This window comes from Diadema antillarum, unplaced genomic scaffold (genome assembly GCF_040938485.1).
Source record: "Diadema antillarum isolate AM-2024a unplaced genomic scaffold, OU_Dant_1.0 seq00000041_RagTag, whole genome shotgun sequence".
NCBI lineage: Eukaryota > Metazoa > Echinodermata > Echinoidea > Diadematoida > Diadematidae > Diadema > Diadema antillarum.
This window is the reverse complement of record NW_027271153.1, coordinates 2,622,074-2,641,434: the sequence shown is the minus strand read 5'-3', so window position 1 is coordinate 2,641,434 and position 19,361 is coordinate 2,622,074. Positions and strand designations below refer to the sequence as shown.

The following is a 19,361-nucleotide window of genomic DNA, read 5'->3' as shown; positions in this document are numbered from 1 at the left end:
GTTGTGATTTACCAAGTGGTAATTGACTTGGGTGTTCCCTCATTCCTCTACCAGGCCCGCAAGAGGCACGTTAACTCACAGAGCATCCTGACAAGTATGACCCTGTCCAAGGCAGCGTTCCTGTGCAGTGTGCTCTCTGAGCAGCCCGAGTGCCACCACCTCGCCTTCAGGATGGGCATGTTCGGCCTCGAGCTGCCAAGGCAACCGGCATCAACCAAGGCCCTTGAGGTACACTTAGTGTTCAGGGAATATTTTCCCCAAGTTGTTTTGTCATGTGCAACAGTGCATAGGTGTTGGCGGGCAGTGGAGTCAATATCAAAGCATTGTGCTGACAAGCAGCTGGTGTAGCTGTTATTAGAGAGATTTTCGTGAATCATATTATTATTTGCCTGGCTAATGTTAAGATTTAAACAGTCTGCAATATTCCTTGCAGCAGAGTGAACAATTGTCGTAACACATGTCTCATTACTCTAGTGGACAAAATGAACTTTTGTTTTTGGAGTACTATTGATGTTTGATCCCCCATCTGCGTGCAGCCCCTACCCCTACCCCCCCCCCCCCCCCCCCCCCCAACATTAAAAATGTTCTGCTGCCTATGCAGGTGTATATGTGTACCCCTTGGCCTAGGCCCCTAGAACCTATCAAACTAATTTGATGTAATTGGAATGTATCCCCCATTGTAGCTTGATATAAATTACACATGTCCATTGATAATTTATACAGAATGCGGGCAATGTAGACAATACAGCTACTAGTGGGGTTCTACTTAGGGACAGATAATGAGTAAATGTGGGGTTGAAAATGTCGAAAGATTCCACGTAAAATGACAAATATGCAGCACTTTGAAGCCATGCCAATAATTGGATGTGTCAACACTGCTGAAAACAGTGGAGGAAAAGATAAATATTTGCTATGGTGAATCTTTAGTTGCACTTACCTGTGAAACTCGAAATATTTTGAAACATCATAATGCTTTTACCTCGGTATAGAAGCTGCAGATAATTGCCATATCATGGATGACAATGCCTAGTAGCTCATATGGCTTCATATGGAAAAAAAAAGAAGAGAAAATATTCCCCTCCCCCATCAATGCAGGAGAATCCTGTCCTGTATTTTCACACACTTCCTGTTTTTCACTCCCATGTCGACTGAAAAACTGGCCGCGTGCAAGTGTAAATTGTTTCACCCCTTTTCTCACTTATTTCTTTCTCTCTCTTTTTTTTAATGATAAAGCAAGTCTCATCTTACTAGCAAATTAAAAAAAAAAAGTATCAAGGAGAGTATATAAAAGTGAGAGTGGGAAGAGAAATGAGAGAAGAAAGTAGAACGAAGAAAAAAAAAAGAAGAGGATGAAGAGGAAGAATAGAAGGAAGGAGAAATTGTGAAAAAAAAAATTGGAGGACAAACTACAGTGATGAAAGAGGGTGGAAAAGAAAAGAGGTAGGAGGAGGAAAATAAAATAGGGTCATACCTTGAGAGTTTGTTACTTGACATTTTCAGAGTTACAAAACATTCCTTTTGAGTCTTATGGGGCCCCTTTGTCCATATCCTGAAACATGCAAGTGCTCTTTTGTTGCCCATTGAAAGGCAGTAAACAAAGCGAGACCGTATCAAAGTGATGCGAAGTCCTTTTCTGTTTTCCTGTGCCGGCCTTTTGTCTTTTTTTCCTCTCCCTCGTGACCACCCTGGGGTCTTCCTCTTCCTAATCGAATTAGGAACCATTCAGGAAGAGGCAGTTGGGCAGGATCTTGCCGTGGAAGATGTTTATCAAATACAGTGCTCACCCGATTTCTGGGGAAACCTTCAGAATTCCACGAGGCTAACCTTTCTGCATTCTTTTCGTGGAATGATATAGAAGCTTGAGGCTTACAGCCATCATAATCTAGTCATGTTCTAGCTGAAACACTGCCCATCATTCCTCATTAATGTCTTGAAATGATAGTGTAATCCAGACAAATGTTCCAGTGATTTGAACTTCTTGACTATAAATGGCTGTGTCCTAAACTTTCTTGGGTAGAAGACTGCTACGTACTTCAGTGTAAAAGTTACCACTTGGCAGTTGATTGTGCTGTGCCCCAGACTTGGAGTGTATAGAGCTTGGCAACTTTGCTATCTTTTTCTATCCGCCCTGCCCCTCCATGTTGCAATGTCTGTGCATGTATAAATTATCTATGGAGTGATCTGCATGGGTCAGTAATAGCCCCCGCTTTGGATGGGGGGGGGGGGGGGAGCACAGATGGGGGAGCCCTTCTTAAATGGGAGAAAAGTTTGTTTCCTTAAAGGGGGAATCCATTCCAAATATAAGTTAATCTGATTAAAAAAAGAGAAAAATCTTACAAGTTCAACAGTAAAAATTTGACTGAAATCGGATGAAAAACAACAAAGTTATGACATTTTGAAGTTTTGCTAATTTCTGCAAAACAGTTCTTGTACAGTGGATATGAATATGCAAATGAGTGAGCTAGCCATGTCATCACCTCACTATTGATCGTGTACAAAAAAAAAAAAAAGACAAAAATTCAATGTTTCTGTCATTGAAGTCTGAAACATGATGTTGTTCCTGGTTGAATACCTAGGTAACTTCAGAATAGTGATCAGTTAGATATACAAGGATTTGAACCTCGGGCATAATTGCATTTGAATGAAAAATTTGAAATTTCAAAATTGTATGTGCAAACTATATGGCAAGTTGTGAGGGGATGACATGCTCACTTTGCCATTTGCATATTCACATTGACTGTTCAAGAACTGTTTACTGAAAAAATAGCGAAACTTTGAAATATCGTAACTTCCTAATTTTCATCCAATTTTGATCAAAATTATACCGTTGAACTTGTAATATTTTACTCTTTCTTATCAGACTAACTTATGTTGGGACTGGATTTCCCCTTTAACCCATCCCGATTCTACAGGGGCCACTGTAGGAATGAGCGGAATGGTGCTCAATTTGGGGGGGCAGGTAGACTGGGGACTGTTTCCTACCGCTCTTACCACATTCCAGATGACAAGAGGGATGTGAAATAACCAAGTGCAGTGGTATTTGACATGTTAGACTCGATATCCTGATAGATAAAGTGTGGTCAAATGAATGAGTGACACACACAAACACACACACACACACACACACACACACACACACACACCAAAAAAAAACAAACAAACAAACAACAACAACAACTGGGAACAGAAAAGCAAGATGTTTGATCTGTCCATGGCAGTTTTATCGAGAGCACTTAGCAGGCAAGTCAGACTGTATGCTTAGCAACAGGCTGATACTTACTGAAAATGGATAAGCAAACTAAAAATGAATTTTGAAAAAAGGAGCTCATGAAAATAATGGAACTGTAGTTTCTGTAATCTATAGTTTTAGAATGTATGTGGGCATGCATTTGCTCCATCTTTGAGAGATACAGACAAGAGAAAAAATGGGATGAGACAAAAAAAAAAAAGAGTCCCCCAAGTTTAATTCATGCTGTCCTCTGTGATCCCTCAGAACAATTCCATAATGTATTGCAGGTTTTCTCTTGCCAGAGGCAGCTCAGAAATTAATGGGTAAACATCAGAAAAGAACATCAAATTTGTGATTTTCAAATGGAAAACAAGAACCAAAGGACAAGCGGACGTAAATGAACATCAAACACAAGGAACACCAAGTTTTTGAATTTTATGAGGAAAAATAAATATTAAAAAACAACAACAGAAAGGGACAAATTGCTGCAGCTTGCATGTGTTTCCTCAGGACGTTCACCCCTTTCTGCGCGAGGTGTGACCATAAATCTGATGTCATCTGGTCTCAATTTCCGGGCCGATCAGGCCAGATTGTAGCTGGGATAAGGTCTGATAGCCTGCACTTTATATGCACAAAGTTAAATTGGAGTGTAATACATCAGTGAGATAAAAAGTCTTGCTGGACAGACAGGCAGACAGACAGACAGACAAACAGACAAATGAAGAGACAGACAGATATATGTTCACATGCTTCCACACACATCAATGAATACATTTTACACCTGTATATGCATATAATATACAAAAATAGATTGAAATATACATTTGTTCCTAAATACATACATAATATTTACACACACGTGCACACATACATACATACTAACAAACATATTAGCTTATCAACATGACCATTTTTGTTTGAATCTTTAATTGATCCATAACTGTTGTGTGCATTGTTCCATGTTCCTTGAACTTCGCTGATGTCTGATGCTGATACAAGATTTCTGCATTCATCAAATCCACTTAATATGTACTTGTGGTAAAGTTCCCTTTTAACACTGTCCTCCACTGCCGCCCCCTTTAGGTCAAGCTCAACAGCCAGGAGACCGACCTGGTGACCCTGCTGAAGAGGATCCCCCTGGGCCCCGCCGAGCTGGGCATGATCCGGGAGCGGGCCCAGCAGCTGCGGGATGGGACCCTGAGGTCGCGGGGCGAGGCCCTGCTGCCCCTCATGCTGGCCAGCTTCATCTTTGATGCTCTCTGTCTGCCAGGTGGGTCTCAGTTTTTCAGTGTCAAAGGTCACATAGGGACAGTTGCAAGGTGCTAGGTCACAAGGCGGGGGGTTTCTAATTGAGATCAAAGTGTCATGTTGTTGAGGTTGTGAATTTTCTTCAATTTTTTCTCCCTTTGCAAATGAAATGTGTAAGATCGCAACTGCTGATCTATAATTCAACAAACATGTCAGCAAAAGGAACCATGGGACTTGAACCCAGACTATACAATTTCAAAATAGCCCGGGCTACAGAGGGTTAAACCATTGCAGAGACCAAGGGACCATATTTGTGTGTATTTTTGTCTGAAGGGGAGCCAGAGTAATTGCGAAGTTTGAGTCATGATATCTACATTGCATTTCAAAACAAAAAATCATGAAAAAATAACAATCTGAAGTTGGATTATCTTTTGTTTTGTTTTGTGTTTTTGGATACACACTGAATAGGACCTACATGATGTACAGGGTCCTCTGACGTGTACTCGCCTTTATAATTTCCATCATATGATAACAGTGAGGTAAAGATGACCTGATTTTAGCAGGTCAAGGCCATTCAATTATGGTATCGATTTAAGTGGCTGAGTTCAAGGGTATCCAAGTTCATGACAGGATGGCTTGTCAATCTCTTGTTGACATGTTTGAGGACGTGCATAGAATCTTGATTTGATACATGTTGATAAGAATACAAAAGCAAGCAGGAAAGAAGGAAATAGCCAATAAGATTCTCATAATCCTTAGTAGAGATGGCGACTCTAGGATGTACGTAAGATATTGTGTCAAGTTCTTTCTGACATTGAACTATTTTAAACTGCCTTATCATTTTCTCCATTGTATTCAAATTATGACCTATCAACTTTTGTGTGTTTGTATACCTCTGTGTCTGTATTATGTCTTTCGGCCATGGTCTGATTAAAGATTTCTGTCTGTTTTTGGATGACTTCTCCACAAAATGTTTCTTGGCAGGCCTTTTAGGCTGCATGAAAAATTGGATGGGGTCGGAGATCCATTGGAGCGTCCTCGTTTTCCTCCCTCCCCAATCTCAATCCTCGTTAATCTCTGTCGAATGAGGGCCACTTGTTTCGCTGCCTCCGACATTCTTGACATACCTTCATCGGGGTGTGGAAAGGGGGCATCGGCCACAGTGTGCACGGATGGTTGTTTACCCTCTCGTTACCAGCGTGGTGTCAGGCTGTTGGTGATATCGTTCATGTGCGATGATACTTTTCTTGATGGACGTCTTGGGTTGTGGAAATCAAGTCAAGCAGAGCTTATTTGACCGGTTGCCAACTTTGCTCATGCCATGATCACTTGTCATGAAATTTTGAATTTGCAGCACAGCAGTGTCGATCATATCAGACACATCTACAGCAGCAAGAGTTTGGTCTGACCTATAGTTTACCTTCTAGAAAAGGGGGACCCAATCCCTACCATTCTACGATGCACCAAATATACTTGTTATATTATGCTGCCAATGTTTTGCTGCGAAAGAATTTTTTTCCTGTCCCTTTTTTTTTGGGGGGGGGGGGGATGAATGAGTGTTATTTTTGTTTTTTAAATGGGTATAGATGGACAGATTTGTCTTGAGAATGTTACTACCCATAAAAAAGTGAGTAAAAATAGCTGAATTTATTTTGTTTTGTGCAAAAAAAAAAAGAAAAGAAAAAAGGAGAAGAGCCCCCTTCATTGTTAATGTAGTGCAGCGATTTAATTGTTGTCCTTTATACTGCTGGACTCACTTTGTCTTTTCTCATGTTCAGTTTTCTTCATTTTTAGACAGCACATTAGCAGACATAATGCAACAGATAATGAAACAGATATTACAAAAACAAACAAACAAACAAAGACACAACCTTTCAGGTTACTGCAAATTCTTAACTGTGAGGAAAATATGTGTGAGTCTTTTTTTACTTGCCTGTTTGATCATTTAGGTACAGAGAACATTCTGTTGAGACTTCCAACTTTGATGCCCTTCACAGAGCTGAGTATGTGATCAGCCCATTTTGTGAACATCACTTTTCTGTAAGAAGTCCATTATCCATGAATTCTATGCAGTGGATCTGTGGCATACTGGTTTCAATATTTACTGCAGCCTCGTGGAAAATGAACACTTTGGCCCATTTCTTCCCCAGCAGGTCAACCGGCAGCCAGCGTGCAGCGGTCTTCGGTGCGCATGGCGCAGGCTCGAGAGCGCAGCCCGAGCGACGAGAAGCTTGGCTTCGAGGCAGCCGTGGCAGCCATGTCGATGAAGGCTAACGTCAGTGAGGCGGACCACCCCTTGCTCTGCGAGGGCACCCGGCGCCAGCGGGGAGACCTAGCCCTGGCCATGCTGTCCCACTACAAGGAAGACCAGAGCAAATTGAGACAGGTACCATCCATCGACTCCCTCTTTGGAATCTTGGTCGCAATCAATATTTTTGAAACCTGTGCACAGTTGAAGGTGTCTTATTAAATGTTTAAAGGCAGTCCATCTATCTCGCAACCAAGAATTGTGAATCAAAATACCACACAGCATGTTGTTGGTTGTAGGCAATAAAAATATGCAGAAATCTCTATGTTGTAACTATGGTAAAGAGACAACGTTACTCGTGAAAAATATATTCTCCTACTGAACTATTGCTGTGATTTTTTTCCCTTTATGTGTACCATTAACATTGTACCATTAACATGACACAAATGAGGTTCTGATTGTGAAACAAAATAGGTTAAGACAAGACAAGCTGTAGAAACACAGTGCTCTGTGCTATCCTGATAGTTTCTGCACACTAATGTTCTGAATTCATGCCCCATGCATTTCTATTGCCATGGTATTGTTACAGATTCTTGATGGGCTGTTAGACAAGCTGGGCCCCAAGATGCACAAGACACCCTGCGCAGTGCCAGTATCCACCAACACAACGGTAATTAGGCCCTCCCAGCAGGTCCAGTCGCAGGGACACGCCCTGAACCATCACCACCACCACCACCACCAGCCCAACATCAGTGAGGATGCTGCCACCCGCCTCGCCAACAACATTGCAGATATGTCTCTGGCCGCCGCGTCGTCTGGCCGGGCCGGAAGCAGCACCGGCGGGCACCACCAACATCACCACCACCAGCAGGACTCCAAGCGGGGGAAGGGGAGTGCGAAGGACAGCCACGACAGCTGCGAGGGGGGATCGGACAGCAGCAGTCGCAAGGACAAGAAGGCAAAGGCGATGCCGCCGGTCCCCACCGGTCTCGCCCCACCGTCGGGCTCCCAGGGCATGCCGGGGAACTCCAACCTTGAACAACCCCCCATGTGCAGGATAGGTCAACCCCCGGTGGTCGGACCAGGGGGCGGGGCCCGAGTGAGGGGAGAATTCTCTGTACCAGGTGAGGATGAAGGAAGCCACCACCCATCCCACGGACCGGGCGGGGCCAGTCATCCAGCAACCAGCACTGGCATCAGCTATTGGGGGAGGATATTTGGTAGACATCCAAGGAAGAGTAAAGGTAGGTTATCAAGTAATGTTATCATTCAAGATGCTCTGATAAAATTTCTTCATTTGATACATGTATATTGCAGGCTTTTCACAGTCTTTGTGCCATACCATGTTAGTCGTGAGACCCGACTGTATTGGTGGAAATTTCTCTTGGTATATGCTGCTCTTTCTCTCCTGCATATTTCTGAAAAATGTTGTATTTCAGTAGCTCCTTTTGACACAAATAGAATAATATTACTTTCATGAAAGCCAAATAGTAGATGCAACTTAATACCCATAAATCATTTGTGAGGTAATTTACTGCAACTTGTTGCTAACTACCTCTGCAGATTAATGTTCTGCTTCAAACATATGTCTGAAAACTGACTTCCCGTAATGAGACCTCAAAGCTGTCCCACAGGTATATATGAAATTTTGTGTGATCTGAACCCTCCGAGAGGTAGCTTGATATGTGTTTACACACCAATTTTCTCCCAGGTATGGCCAGTATAGACAGCAGTGCTCCAGAGACCACTTCCAGTGATAACTCCCCTACCCTAGCGAGGCGGGTGCCCCCGGGGGGATGGGGTCGATACCACGGGCCTGGAAGTGACAGTGGTAGCAGCGGCAATTCCAGTGACTCCGTCAGCTCCAGCAGCTCCGGGGAGAGGGGATCGGGGGCACGACCAAAGATGAGGGAAGCCGAAGGGTGAGTCTCATGACATGGATACCAGGAAGTCTGATTTCTCTCCCCCTTCAATACCAGTGTAGTGCAAGGGTACTACCGCCGGCCCCATAGATGACATGTGCTGCTGTGTGTTTGCATGGATGCAAAATGCTCATTTGTTCGAATCCCTGCTACCTAGACAGATATGCTTTTTGATGATTGTCATGCAGAATTAATCAATCAATCAATTTACATGTGATATTACCTGAATAGTCTTCATGCAATATTACTTGATCAACAAAGTCAGATAAGACAACCTGGAAAAGAATGTCAAAACAAAGTTGTTCCGGGAATGTGTGAAAAATCAATTAAAAAAAAAAATGTCTCATGTTCAACACCTGCCATTCCCTGTTAATTCCATGGATCGCATGTAGATGTAAACATTTAGTCACTAGCGGTCGTGTCCATACGCTGGTCGTGTCCATACGCTGGTCATATGCCAGGTGATCTTACCCACCCACATGCAACACGCTGAGGTCAAGCAGATCACACTTTCGCTGCTCACTTGTGCACTTTCGGTAATGGGGAGTTACTGTGCAGCAGGCACAGACAAAGCATATACAGTAATCTTATCTAATTTTCCCTCTTTAATTATGACGTAAACATTGTCACTTCACAATAGAAATGCATTTTCAGAGCCTACAGTGTGATATTTCTTTTCCCAACATATAACAGTTGCTAGGAAAATCTACAAAGCTCCCATAGTTTTCAGATTGAGATAGTGTCGTCTATTCTTCATGTACAATCAATAGAGATCAGGCTGTGCACTGGCGGCACAGCGTTGTTAACTCATTGTTACACTAATTAAATAGTGAAGCTGCCTTTTGAGTTTGTACAGTTTAATGCGATAGTGAGAATTCTTGTTCAAATTCCCCTACATTAATGGAAACTACATGCTTTTTTTCCTTTCCCATAAATTTGTGTGATGAATCCGCCAGGCATTGGTAGGTAAACATGCTTTAGTGATACTTATAGAGAATGTTGATCATTTCTCTTCTGTTCTCCCCTGCATTCATGATCTCCCAGGAGTCCCGGTCAGGGGATACCAGTCTCTCTCATGAGGCTCAACTCTGTTCCCAGCGCAGCGGAGAACATCAATGAGAACAAGGCGTGTGTGGCAGGAAGCAAGGGTAACAGGTTAGTATTCTGCAATGTATCTAGAACCATGACCAGGTCCTGGAAGTGAGGCTCATTTGTAAAGATTTGTTAGTGTACCATCAAGAGACAGGCTTGATAATACCACGAGTGATGACTTTTTGCCAAAATTACCACTGTTTTCACATGTGATATTAAGCTTTTGTCTGTAGGTGAGTGGTAGTACTCCTGAAGTAGTCACTCTGCATAGAGCATGTATGCTTGGAATTTCAGTACATACTTGTCATGAAGCAAAAGTACCAGTTGTAAGTAGGTACTGTGCATTTTTCTCTTGTTATGGTATGGAGTGTTGTCATATCTGTGCAGGTGATATATTGTGAAAAATATGATGGAAGCTTCTCTGCACTTCTTTGCTCGTAGTAAAGGGAACAATACATTCTCGATTACATAGTAGTTTTGCTATGTAATGGGTAGATACCTGTCTGAACATTTTGTCCTTCATTCCCCGACCTCTCCCTGCCCCCCACAAAAAACCACGCCTGTCATCTCCCGCAGAAGGGGTCGTAAGGGCGGCCGCAACGACAACTGTCCGACGGTGCCCAACCAGCCCAGCGAGGCCTCCGCCCACTTCTTCTTCGAGCTGGCCAAGACAGTCCTGATGCGGGCCGGCGGGTCTAGCAGCACGGCCCTCTTCACCCAGGAGTGCACCAACTCCAACCACTCGGGCCCCCACCGCGGTCTGCACCTGTGCGCCTTCGAGATCGGCCTCTACGCCCTGCGGCTGCACAACGCCGTCACACCCAACTGGCTCTCGCGCACCTACTCCTCGCACGTCTCGTGGATAACAGGTGGATAAGTCTTCCAAACTGAGACATAACAGCACAAAAATGCTCAAAAACTAATCACCAGCTTTCTTTACTTGTAAGAGAGACGCCAACTCTCCCGCTTTTCTCAAGATCCCTAGCTTTCCGACTGGAGTTTGAATTTCTCCCACTCTTTCTGTATGTCTCCTGCTCAAGATGTATTTTCTCGTGCCTTAAATGTAGACTTCTCCCACTCAATTTTAGTTTGTCATATGTTAACATATAAGGTTGAGATAGCACCAGGGTCATTTACAAACTTAAAGCTTCATGGGCCTTAAGTGCAGGCCCCGGATCCTGATCGCAGGGGACGTCTTGCTTCAAGCTTGTGATGTGCGCCATGTGTACGATGCACACTTTCATGCAATCTGCAGTTTGCCGGGGGATCCAGGTGGGAGAATCTCCTTTGTAAGAGATACTTGGGGTTGGGAGTCTATAGCCCCGTTTTAACGGACCTTCCCCAGAGTGTTTACATTCCACAGATTCCATAAAATACGGGTTGCACGGCCTTGTTTTAGTTTTGATCCGATATGTAACACATCTCATGCTTGTCCCACATGCCATTTTAAAGGAAATTTGGTGGAAATTTGAAGGAGTTTTTTTTTTTTAGCTTTCCAAGGAGGCTGCTTGACTTATTTTTCAAAACTATAAGTACAAGTAATGAGTTCATTGGACTTGTAATGTGCTTAAAACATTCACATACCAGGGAAATCAGTTGTATTCCTGGATGTACATGTACATGTATGTATAGATGTATTCCATGATGAATGTGGAGTTGGAAATCCTTGCCTCTGACCTTTGACCTGTGATCACCATTTACTCACTTAATGCGATTTTCAGGTCAGGCGATGGAGATTGGTAGTGCAGCCATCAACCTGCTGGTGGAGACATGGGAAGGTCACCTGACCCCGACGGAGGCCGCCTCGCTGGCCGACAGGGCCTCAAGAGGTCGCGACCCCAACATGGTGCGAGCTGCCGCCCAGCTGGCCCTGTCCTGTCTCAGCCACGCCCACGCCCTGAACCCCACGGACGTGAACCGGGCTCTAATGCAGGTAGGTACCCCCCCAAAAAAAAAAAAATCACTCCCCCTTCCCCATAAGCTAGAGAGATCTCTTTGCTTCAGATGTGGAAACAGACTTGAAGTGAATACATACAAGAAGTGAATCCGTATCTGTTATGCTCAGTTGCAAAACAGAATAGCAGACAGTGAAAGTTCAGCTCTATGAGGAGAGATGTTTAAAAGGCCGTGTTCACAACCAAGCCAGCAAGTGACAGACTAACTCTTTATTAAAATGCTTTAAGTTTATGTCTGTCCTCAGTTGTAAGATGACTCTCATCTCTTAATATGTCATGCTCCAGCAATGTGTACATTGGACTACAAGCATGGAAAGGTTTATAGAAACTGACAGTGGGACAAAGTGACATAAACTCCCTGCTACTTTTGGATAGTTTGAGTGGATGTTCAGCAAGTAGAAAGACAACTTGGGGTTTTGTTCCGTCACTTTCAGCTTAATTGCATGGAGCAATCGAGATGTACTCAAGTCTCGAGTCATTTTGAACACACCTAGATCTGTACACTAGTAAGAGTTAGCAATGGAGCAGTATTTCTAACTCCCTGCTCCGCTGGCTGCTATGACAAGTCAACTTACCCTAGCAATATCCAACTACTGTGGAAATTCGAGCTGTGGATGTGAAAAAAAAAAGTATCATCCAGATGTTGCACACCTTGATGAAAATTTCATGTGGCTTCAAAAGTGTCAAGACTATCGGTTTCTATTTATTTGCCAAGTCTACTCTGACAATGTGCCTAAATGAATGGGCATGTAGCCTTTTCCTGGAAAATGGTAGCAGTAATGATGATTAAACAAGACATGAATATTTCAGAATGATGCAGTTGTCACATTGGTATTGTTGACTTGTGTTGATAGTAATGATGTTATCATCATTGACGTTTGCCATCAATGCAGTTGTTGTAGTCATGGTGACCTCCATCAATGATTCCCATTCTCTGTCCGGCAGTGCAAGGAGCAGGACGTGATGATGCTGCAGAAGGCTTGCCTGGCGGTAGAGAGTGCAGCCAAGGGGGGAGACGTCTACCCGGAGGTCCTCTTCAACGTCGCCAAGCAGTGGGAGTGGCTCCATGACAACGCCACGGGACAGGGCAACCACAATAACCAGCGCCACCAGCACCACCACCACGACTCGGACGAGGAAAAGGCTGGGGTGGCCAATGAGGGCGGGGCGGAGGAGGCAGGGCAGGTAGTGCCCTACGCCAACGCCCCCGTCAGGGGCATGGTGCAGCCCCAGCATGTTGTCGGTGTACCGTACAGCCTCGCGCCGCCGCATGCCGTGCCAATAGTCTACCATGACTTTGTCACTGTGGATGCATACGTCGCCAGGCACCAATTCGGGAATGCCGCCCATGCGGTGCCAGGGGCTGACCGGCGCCTGCAGCACCGGCCGCAGATAATTAGCGATGCTCACAATGTGCAGTGGATGCAGCACCACCAGTACCACGGCCCATGTCCGTACAATGCCAACATGCCGGTACCGGGCATGGCGGTCACTGTGCCCCGGACGGGCTTCCCACCGACGCAGGTTCTGCAGATCGCTCCAGGCCAGGCCATGGCGCCGCGGCCCATCATCCAGCAGTACTCCATGCAGATGCAGCCCAACATCGTGCACACGCGGCCCAGTGTTGTGGTCCCTCCGCAGCCCCACCCTGTTCAACCCATTCCCAACATGGCGCAGCCCATGGCCCCACAACAGCACCCAGGACTGTTCTATCTGCATGCCACCTATAGGGTGGGAATGCTTGGCATTGATACTTTGGCTAGAAGAGTACACGATGAGAGGACACAATCTAGGTTCTCTCCCAACCCACCTTATGGAGAGGACATTAAGTGGCTGATGGAGATAGCGAAAAGATTAGGTAAATTTCATATCTCATTTTTTTTCTCGCTAATTGCTTTCCATATTCGTTTGAATCACCCTGTATATCTGGCCACTTAGAGACACATGTTACCATTCTCCGCCCAATCTCTAGCATAGGAGAGTTCTGAGACAAAGCACTGATCAGTCCATCCAACCAGTCAATGCTGAATCTTTGGCTAGCATGCTATTACTTCTGTCCTTAGTTATTATTGCTGTAGTCTTCATTCTTACCATAGTTTGAATTGTCTACTGTTGTTCATGCTCCCAGTGTAGGGCAAAATCCAAAGTAAACAAAAAGATTAGTGATGTTCTGTACTGTAAACATCAATATTTTGGCATGATTAGTTTTTAGCACTGAGCGGCACAGAAACATATTTGCAGATTCTTTAATTCATGGTGTGCAATTGTCAACCCATTCAAAATTGTGAAGATAATTTTGCGGGTTTTAGAATTCACACTAGCTAGGATTAGCGCAAAATACGAAAAAAATGCAAAAATTAATGTACCGCAAAAATTTCTGCATTGACAGTAAGTGTAATGATTTGAAAATATAATGATCTTCTCTTTTATTTAGAAAAATTTCAGAGGAAGAACAGTCATCATTGAATACTTTGGAGGAGGCCTTTACAAAGAAGGACTATTGATCAGCCTAAAATTAAATCAGTGTATCCCAGTTTTGATTTTTGTTTTTTATTTGTTCCAATCAAGTTCACATTCCCGCCTTCCCAACCTTCACATCTTGTGTACTTCGCTCCCCAGGTGTCAGCTACGTGCAGCAGTTCTGTGCTTGTGTGCTAAGCGTAGTGGTCAGCCCGTTTGTCCTACACACGATCACGTGGGAGGCCGCCCACTACCTGTCCTCCATGAACCACACCTCGGTGCAAGCCAACCTGCGCTCGCCGATCCTCAGCCCCATCGTGCAAAAGTGCGTGCAGATGTACATCCAGTGCATCCACCAGCGCATGTACCACATCACGCCGCCCGAGTACGACGACTTCATCAGCGTGGTGCAGAGCGCGCAGAAGGCGTTCTTGATGCAGGCGGGCGGCCAGGCGCAGTTCAAGGACTTCATCCAGTCGCTACGCCGGCTGCCGCGCTGCAAGCATGACCTCTGGGTCCGCCTCTCGGCCACGCTGTCGCCCAGCCTCTTTGAGCATTCCTCCTCCTCGGCGGCATCGTCGCCATCGACGACGACGGTGTCCACCAACCATTGATGGGGGCGTGTGGCCGGCCAGAAAGGGGCCAGTGCAAAGCCTATTCAATGATAATTAGCTCTCTTGATAGACAGTCGAGGCAGCTGTGTAGCGTTTAGCCAAATGTCTGCTTTTTTATTTCCTCCATGTGTAAGTGGCTGAACTTGGTTCAGCAGCAGGCTCCTCATTCTGGACTGCCTTGAGCTCAGTGGAAGGTGTAAATGTATGTTGAAATTGTATTTGTTTTAACAATTTTGTAAAAGTTTTCATTTTATTTTTGCATCCACACTCAGGACTACTGTATTCTCCATAAAGACCTAAAGGTGTGAAACGTGGGACCCCCAGTAATGGATGTTTAATTGTTGCAAAGTCTTCAGTTTTTGACATTGTGATCAAAGAATGCTATGTCTACTCTTCATTCTTGACATTCTTAACATTCTTAAGGACAGGTTTTTGGTTTTTTTTTCCTGTAGTGATACAACTTACTGTAAAAGCTTCACATGCATTGTTTCTTTCTCACTCTCTGAATTCTTCTAATCTTTCCAAGTGTCACACTAATCTGTGTCAAAGTGGTTTGTCAGATTCCTTTTAGAATCCAGTGACTTGATGAGAACAGTGTAAAAACAGAAAAGAAAAGAAAGAAAATTAACAAGGGTGATAATTTGTACATTATTTTTTTTTAACAATGCCACATTTGAGACAAATTGACATGGATTGAAGGTAGACGTATGTGGAGAGTAGTGTTGTGTTCTTTGGTGCGAAACGATATGCGGCTGATGAGGTGGGCGTAAGGTTGGGGTGAGAAGCACTGTGAAGGCGAGTCTGATGTAACTTTGTATTTATGAATGTAAATTTCACAGAGTGGAAATGTCAAGTGCAAATAAACTTCCGTCTCTGAAGTGTGTTTCACACAGAGAACTGAAGCATTTTTTTTTTCTCTGGTTTATGTTCCTTTTCCCCTCTTTTGTAAGTAGTATATTTCCTTTTGACATCTGAATCATGCATTTTATTTTTTATTCCTTTGCTCTATTTATTTGTAGTTGTAGAAAATTGAATGCCTCAATGTTATGTATTGATTTTACAAAGTGCAAGGACAAAAAGGACAAGTTTTTAAACCATTGATGTGGAATGAATGACAGTGAAATGTGAAAGAAATGACGTGTGTAATGATATGGAGAGAGATCTAGTTTCAGTAACCTTCAAGAAGAAATGCAAAAGCTCCTTGTAGACCAGTGTGAGTGAATCTATCACTAAACACCAGTGACAATTTTTGTGTATGCGTACTTGATAGCGCGTCACATCTCGTGACCGTGATGTGTCAGAAAAAGAAACGTTAAGAATCTGCTGCTCAGTGTTGCTACAGTGCCTATGTTTGATAGAATGAAGGGGAGTTTCAACCGTTTTTTGATTAGCGAAGTTGCAGACTTGATGTATTTGTTCTTTATTCATTCTTCATTTTTGCATTTTGGAACTTTTAAAGGGATTTGGAGTTTGGAATAGTACAAGTTTTCCCTACTATTGTGGGTTTGAATTGCATTCATCTGTTTTTACCCACCAAATCCATGGTGTCTGTATACTAAGAAGGAGCAAAAGAAGAAACAGTCAGTTGGTTTCTACATTGATTGGCTTTGTCAAACTTGGCAGGTGCAGTAAAAGAGCGGCTGCTGATGTTCGTGCAAGAAATGCTAAATGTGAGTGATTCAGCGAGTTTCATTCTGTATGGGATGAGCAGTGGGTGTTATTGAGACACATGTGGCCAGAATACCAGAGAGTTCACCCGGGGGAATGAAAATGGAAGTTTGGAAAATCCTTAACCAGAAGAATAGTTTATTCAGGGATACCTTGTTTTTCCACCTTGTGGGCGCACAAGAAAGTCTTGCAAAACAATCAGAACAAATTGTTTGGAGCTACTTCACAGTATGTACAGTGGTACACAGGACTGTGCACCTTCTAGCCCTCCCCCCCCCCACCCCTGGTGGAAACCAGTCAAATGAATATGATAGCGTCGGTTTCAATTTGCGAAAAACAATATCTCACGAAAATGTCTGTGACCTTCTCATTCACGAAAATAAAAGCGTATACAGTATTGTATATGCCATATTAAGTGAGTGTAATCTTTTGCAAATCCGGACTACCCAACAATTTCACAAGTGGGTATATTCGCAATCCTGGAGTACAGCAGTGGACAGAAATGTCCGGAAGTTCACACATCCATTCGTCACACAGTAAGCATGCCAAGTTTGGCCAACTAAACTGAATTATCATTCTTGTTTGTCATGTACTGCATACCAGTACATGCACACATGCATGTCACATTCATGTTGGTATCAGAGTTAACATTTTAGCGTGTTGTGAAATTTGCGAATAGTACCCTTGCAAAATTTGTGAAAATAAAACTCCCCGCTTGATACGTATGTGGTGCATACAGTACTCGGCCATGTCAATTTGATGTTTGATGCGCACGTGATTCCATGCTCGATGTTTTACCTGGGAGGTAGGGGGCGGAGGCTGGTGCTGAACAGGCGACATGTCACACAGACCTGTATAGGAGCTATCGCATCTGAGGGGAACAAATGTGATGTTGTATTGGGAGGGGGGGGGGGGCTTTTGCTGTGCATGCTTGGTGGTAATGTAACACAAACTGAAATCCCTTCTCTGCAAGTGGCTGTGATGTTCTAGGAGCTTGTCATGATAGACGTAGAGCTTGCTCTGTTCGTATCTGCAAGAGACTTCGTGCAAAACTTCAGTGGGGTTAACTGAGAAAGAAACAAGAGCTTTGATATATGAATATAGATATATTATAAATACATATATATATAGATATATACACCGTGACTGGTAAATTTTTTGAATGATTGATTTGTTTCGTTGAAGTTCATGTGTCAAAATGTCAATTGCTTAATCCCAGCTGTTATTTATGTAGGAATGAATTCTATATTTTCATATCTGTTTCTTTTCGAGTGTAATTTGTTTAGACATAGGAGTATTAGAAACGAAACTGAAGAAAAAAACAAAACAAAACAAAACAAAACATATTCTCAGGTTTAATCTAAGCTTATCTTTTAAAGAGAAGTAGATATTTGTCTTGTAACAGAAACAATGTGCAAATTGTGGTGGAGTAGCCATTTTGTCCCACTGATGTGTCATGGGTCAGATTAGCTGTAAGCTGTAAATAGCTTTCCAGTCTGTGTACAATTGTTGAGAAAATGCAATGTTAACGAGGCAGTGTGAATTTTAGTGTGAATTTTTTTTTCTTACTGCATGTGGTTACTCGATCTATTGCTCTACAATATCAGGATTTTTGAAATGTTAGAGCCAAATAATGTGCGAGTCCTTACAGTTTCCTTGAAGAAGATATCAATGTGTAAGACATTTCTGTTTTAATGTTTTTTGTGACCTGAAGTTTCCTGTATTCCTGTGCGAAGCACTGCATTTGGGGCTTCAGAATCAGTGCAACTGCATCAGTGATTAATATATTCTCAGTCCCACATGTACAGTAATTTGTGTGTGATGTTGATCACTGAAGACCTTCCCACAAATTTATGTGTGTACCTTTTACGAAAAAAAAAGAAACAATTGCAGATAGCTTATTACAATGAAGACAATTTTGATTTTTCCATGTAAAAAATGAAAAAAAAAAATCTATGACTGTTACTCCTCATTTGGACAAATGTATGCAGTGTGTGTTATTAGATAAATCTAGGAGCAAAATGTCATGGATGTTTACACTGAGAGTAGATAAGTTTGATGGCTGTATTGTGTCGCTGTATGTTTGGTATGTGACTAATGACTTTGTGTACATTGTACGATTGTACCTCAGAGAAATAAGGAGAAAAAAAAAATGGTTGGGGAAAAAAGTGTTTGACAAAACTTTTGTCACTTTATATACAGGGATTTCATGCCAATCTCCACAACATGTAATCCAATTTGCTTCTTCCATCATTTGTGAGATTGCTGTTTTATGACTAGTTTAATTAAAAAAACAAAGACGTAAAGGGAAGTGACAGTGAAGTGTTCCAATGAAAATCCTGCTCATGCCCGCCCGCCCTTGTGGCACGATGACAACATTCCATGTCTTTCCAGCCAGCCATGTATAGTGGGGAAGCATGGGAGTGCATAGATGGTCATTCTTCGGACTCTTCGAACAGGGAGGGGAAGGAAGGGGGGGGGGGGGCGGGGGGAATAGATCGAAGATTGCTGAGGCATTTTTGAATTTGTGGATTTGAAACATGTTTGACAAGTTGACTGTTGTGTCACTGTCTTTAACTCTTGGTCGAGATTTGACCCTATGATTGAAATGCGGATGAGAAATTTTCTGATGCATTTTTCATGATGTCGTATTGTGTTCAATCAGGAAGTTTTGTGATTTCAATTTTCCCTTCTTAAAGCATGCTATGCTAGTACCAACATAATGCCCAAAGATTGGTTTATGAAAGTGTTGATTTTCTGCTGAAAAAAAAGGCTGTTTTCTCTTTCTTTCTTTTTTTTTTCCAATGGCAAGAGCCCATGTGTGCAAATCATCACATGGGTTGGGGATTACAGTGACATAATTTTTCATTTTATTATTATTATTATTTTCTTTAAACAGGCTGGGTATAGCTCAAAATTATATTG

General features: G+C 43.1%; 1 protein-coding gene across 1 annotated transcript in view; it reads left to right on the top strand.

Moving 5' to 3' along the window:
- Window positions 1-15,077, top strand: part of LOC139725436 (zinc finger SWIM domain-containing protein 8-like) — a 66,809-nt gene extending 51,732 nt beyond the window's left edge. The window contains exons 9-18 of the mRNA XM_071636512.1: window positions 55-228; window positions 4,313-4,499; window positions 6,628-6,863; window positions 7,315-7,969; window positions 8,437-8,647; window positions 9,692-9,802; window positions 10,316-10,608; window positions 11,461-11,672; window positions 12,640-13,552; window positions 14,314-15,077. Of these exons, the coding sequence (XP_071492613.1) occupies window positions 55-228; window positions 4,313-4,499; window positions 6,628-6,863; window positions 7,315-7,969; window positions 8,437-8,647; window positions 9,692-9,802; window positions 10,316-10,608; window positions 11,461-11,672; window positions 12,640-13,552; window positions 14,314-14,768 (3,447 nt within the window). The 3' untranslated portion in view covers window positions 14,769-15,077. The remainder of the gene's footprint in view (window positions 1-54; window positions 229-4,312; window positions 4,500-6,627; window positions 6,864-7,314; window positions 7,970-8,436; window positions 8,648-9,691; window positions 9,803-10,315; window positions 10,609-11,460; window positions 11,673-12,639; window positions 13,553-14,313) is intronic.
- The last annotated feature ends 4,284 nt before the right edge of the window (window positions 15,078-19,361 follow it).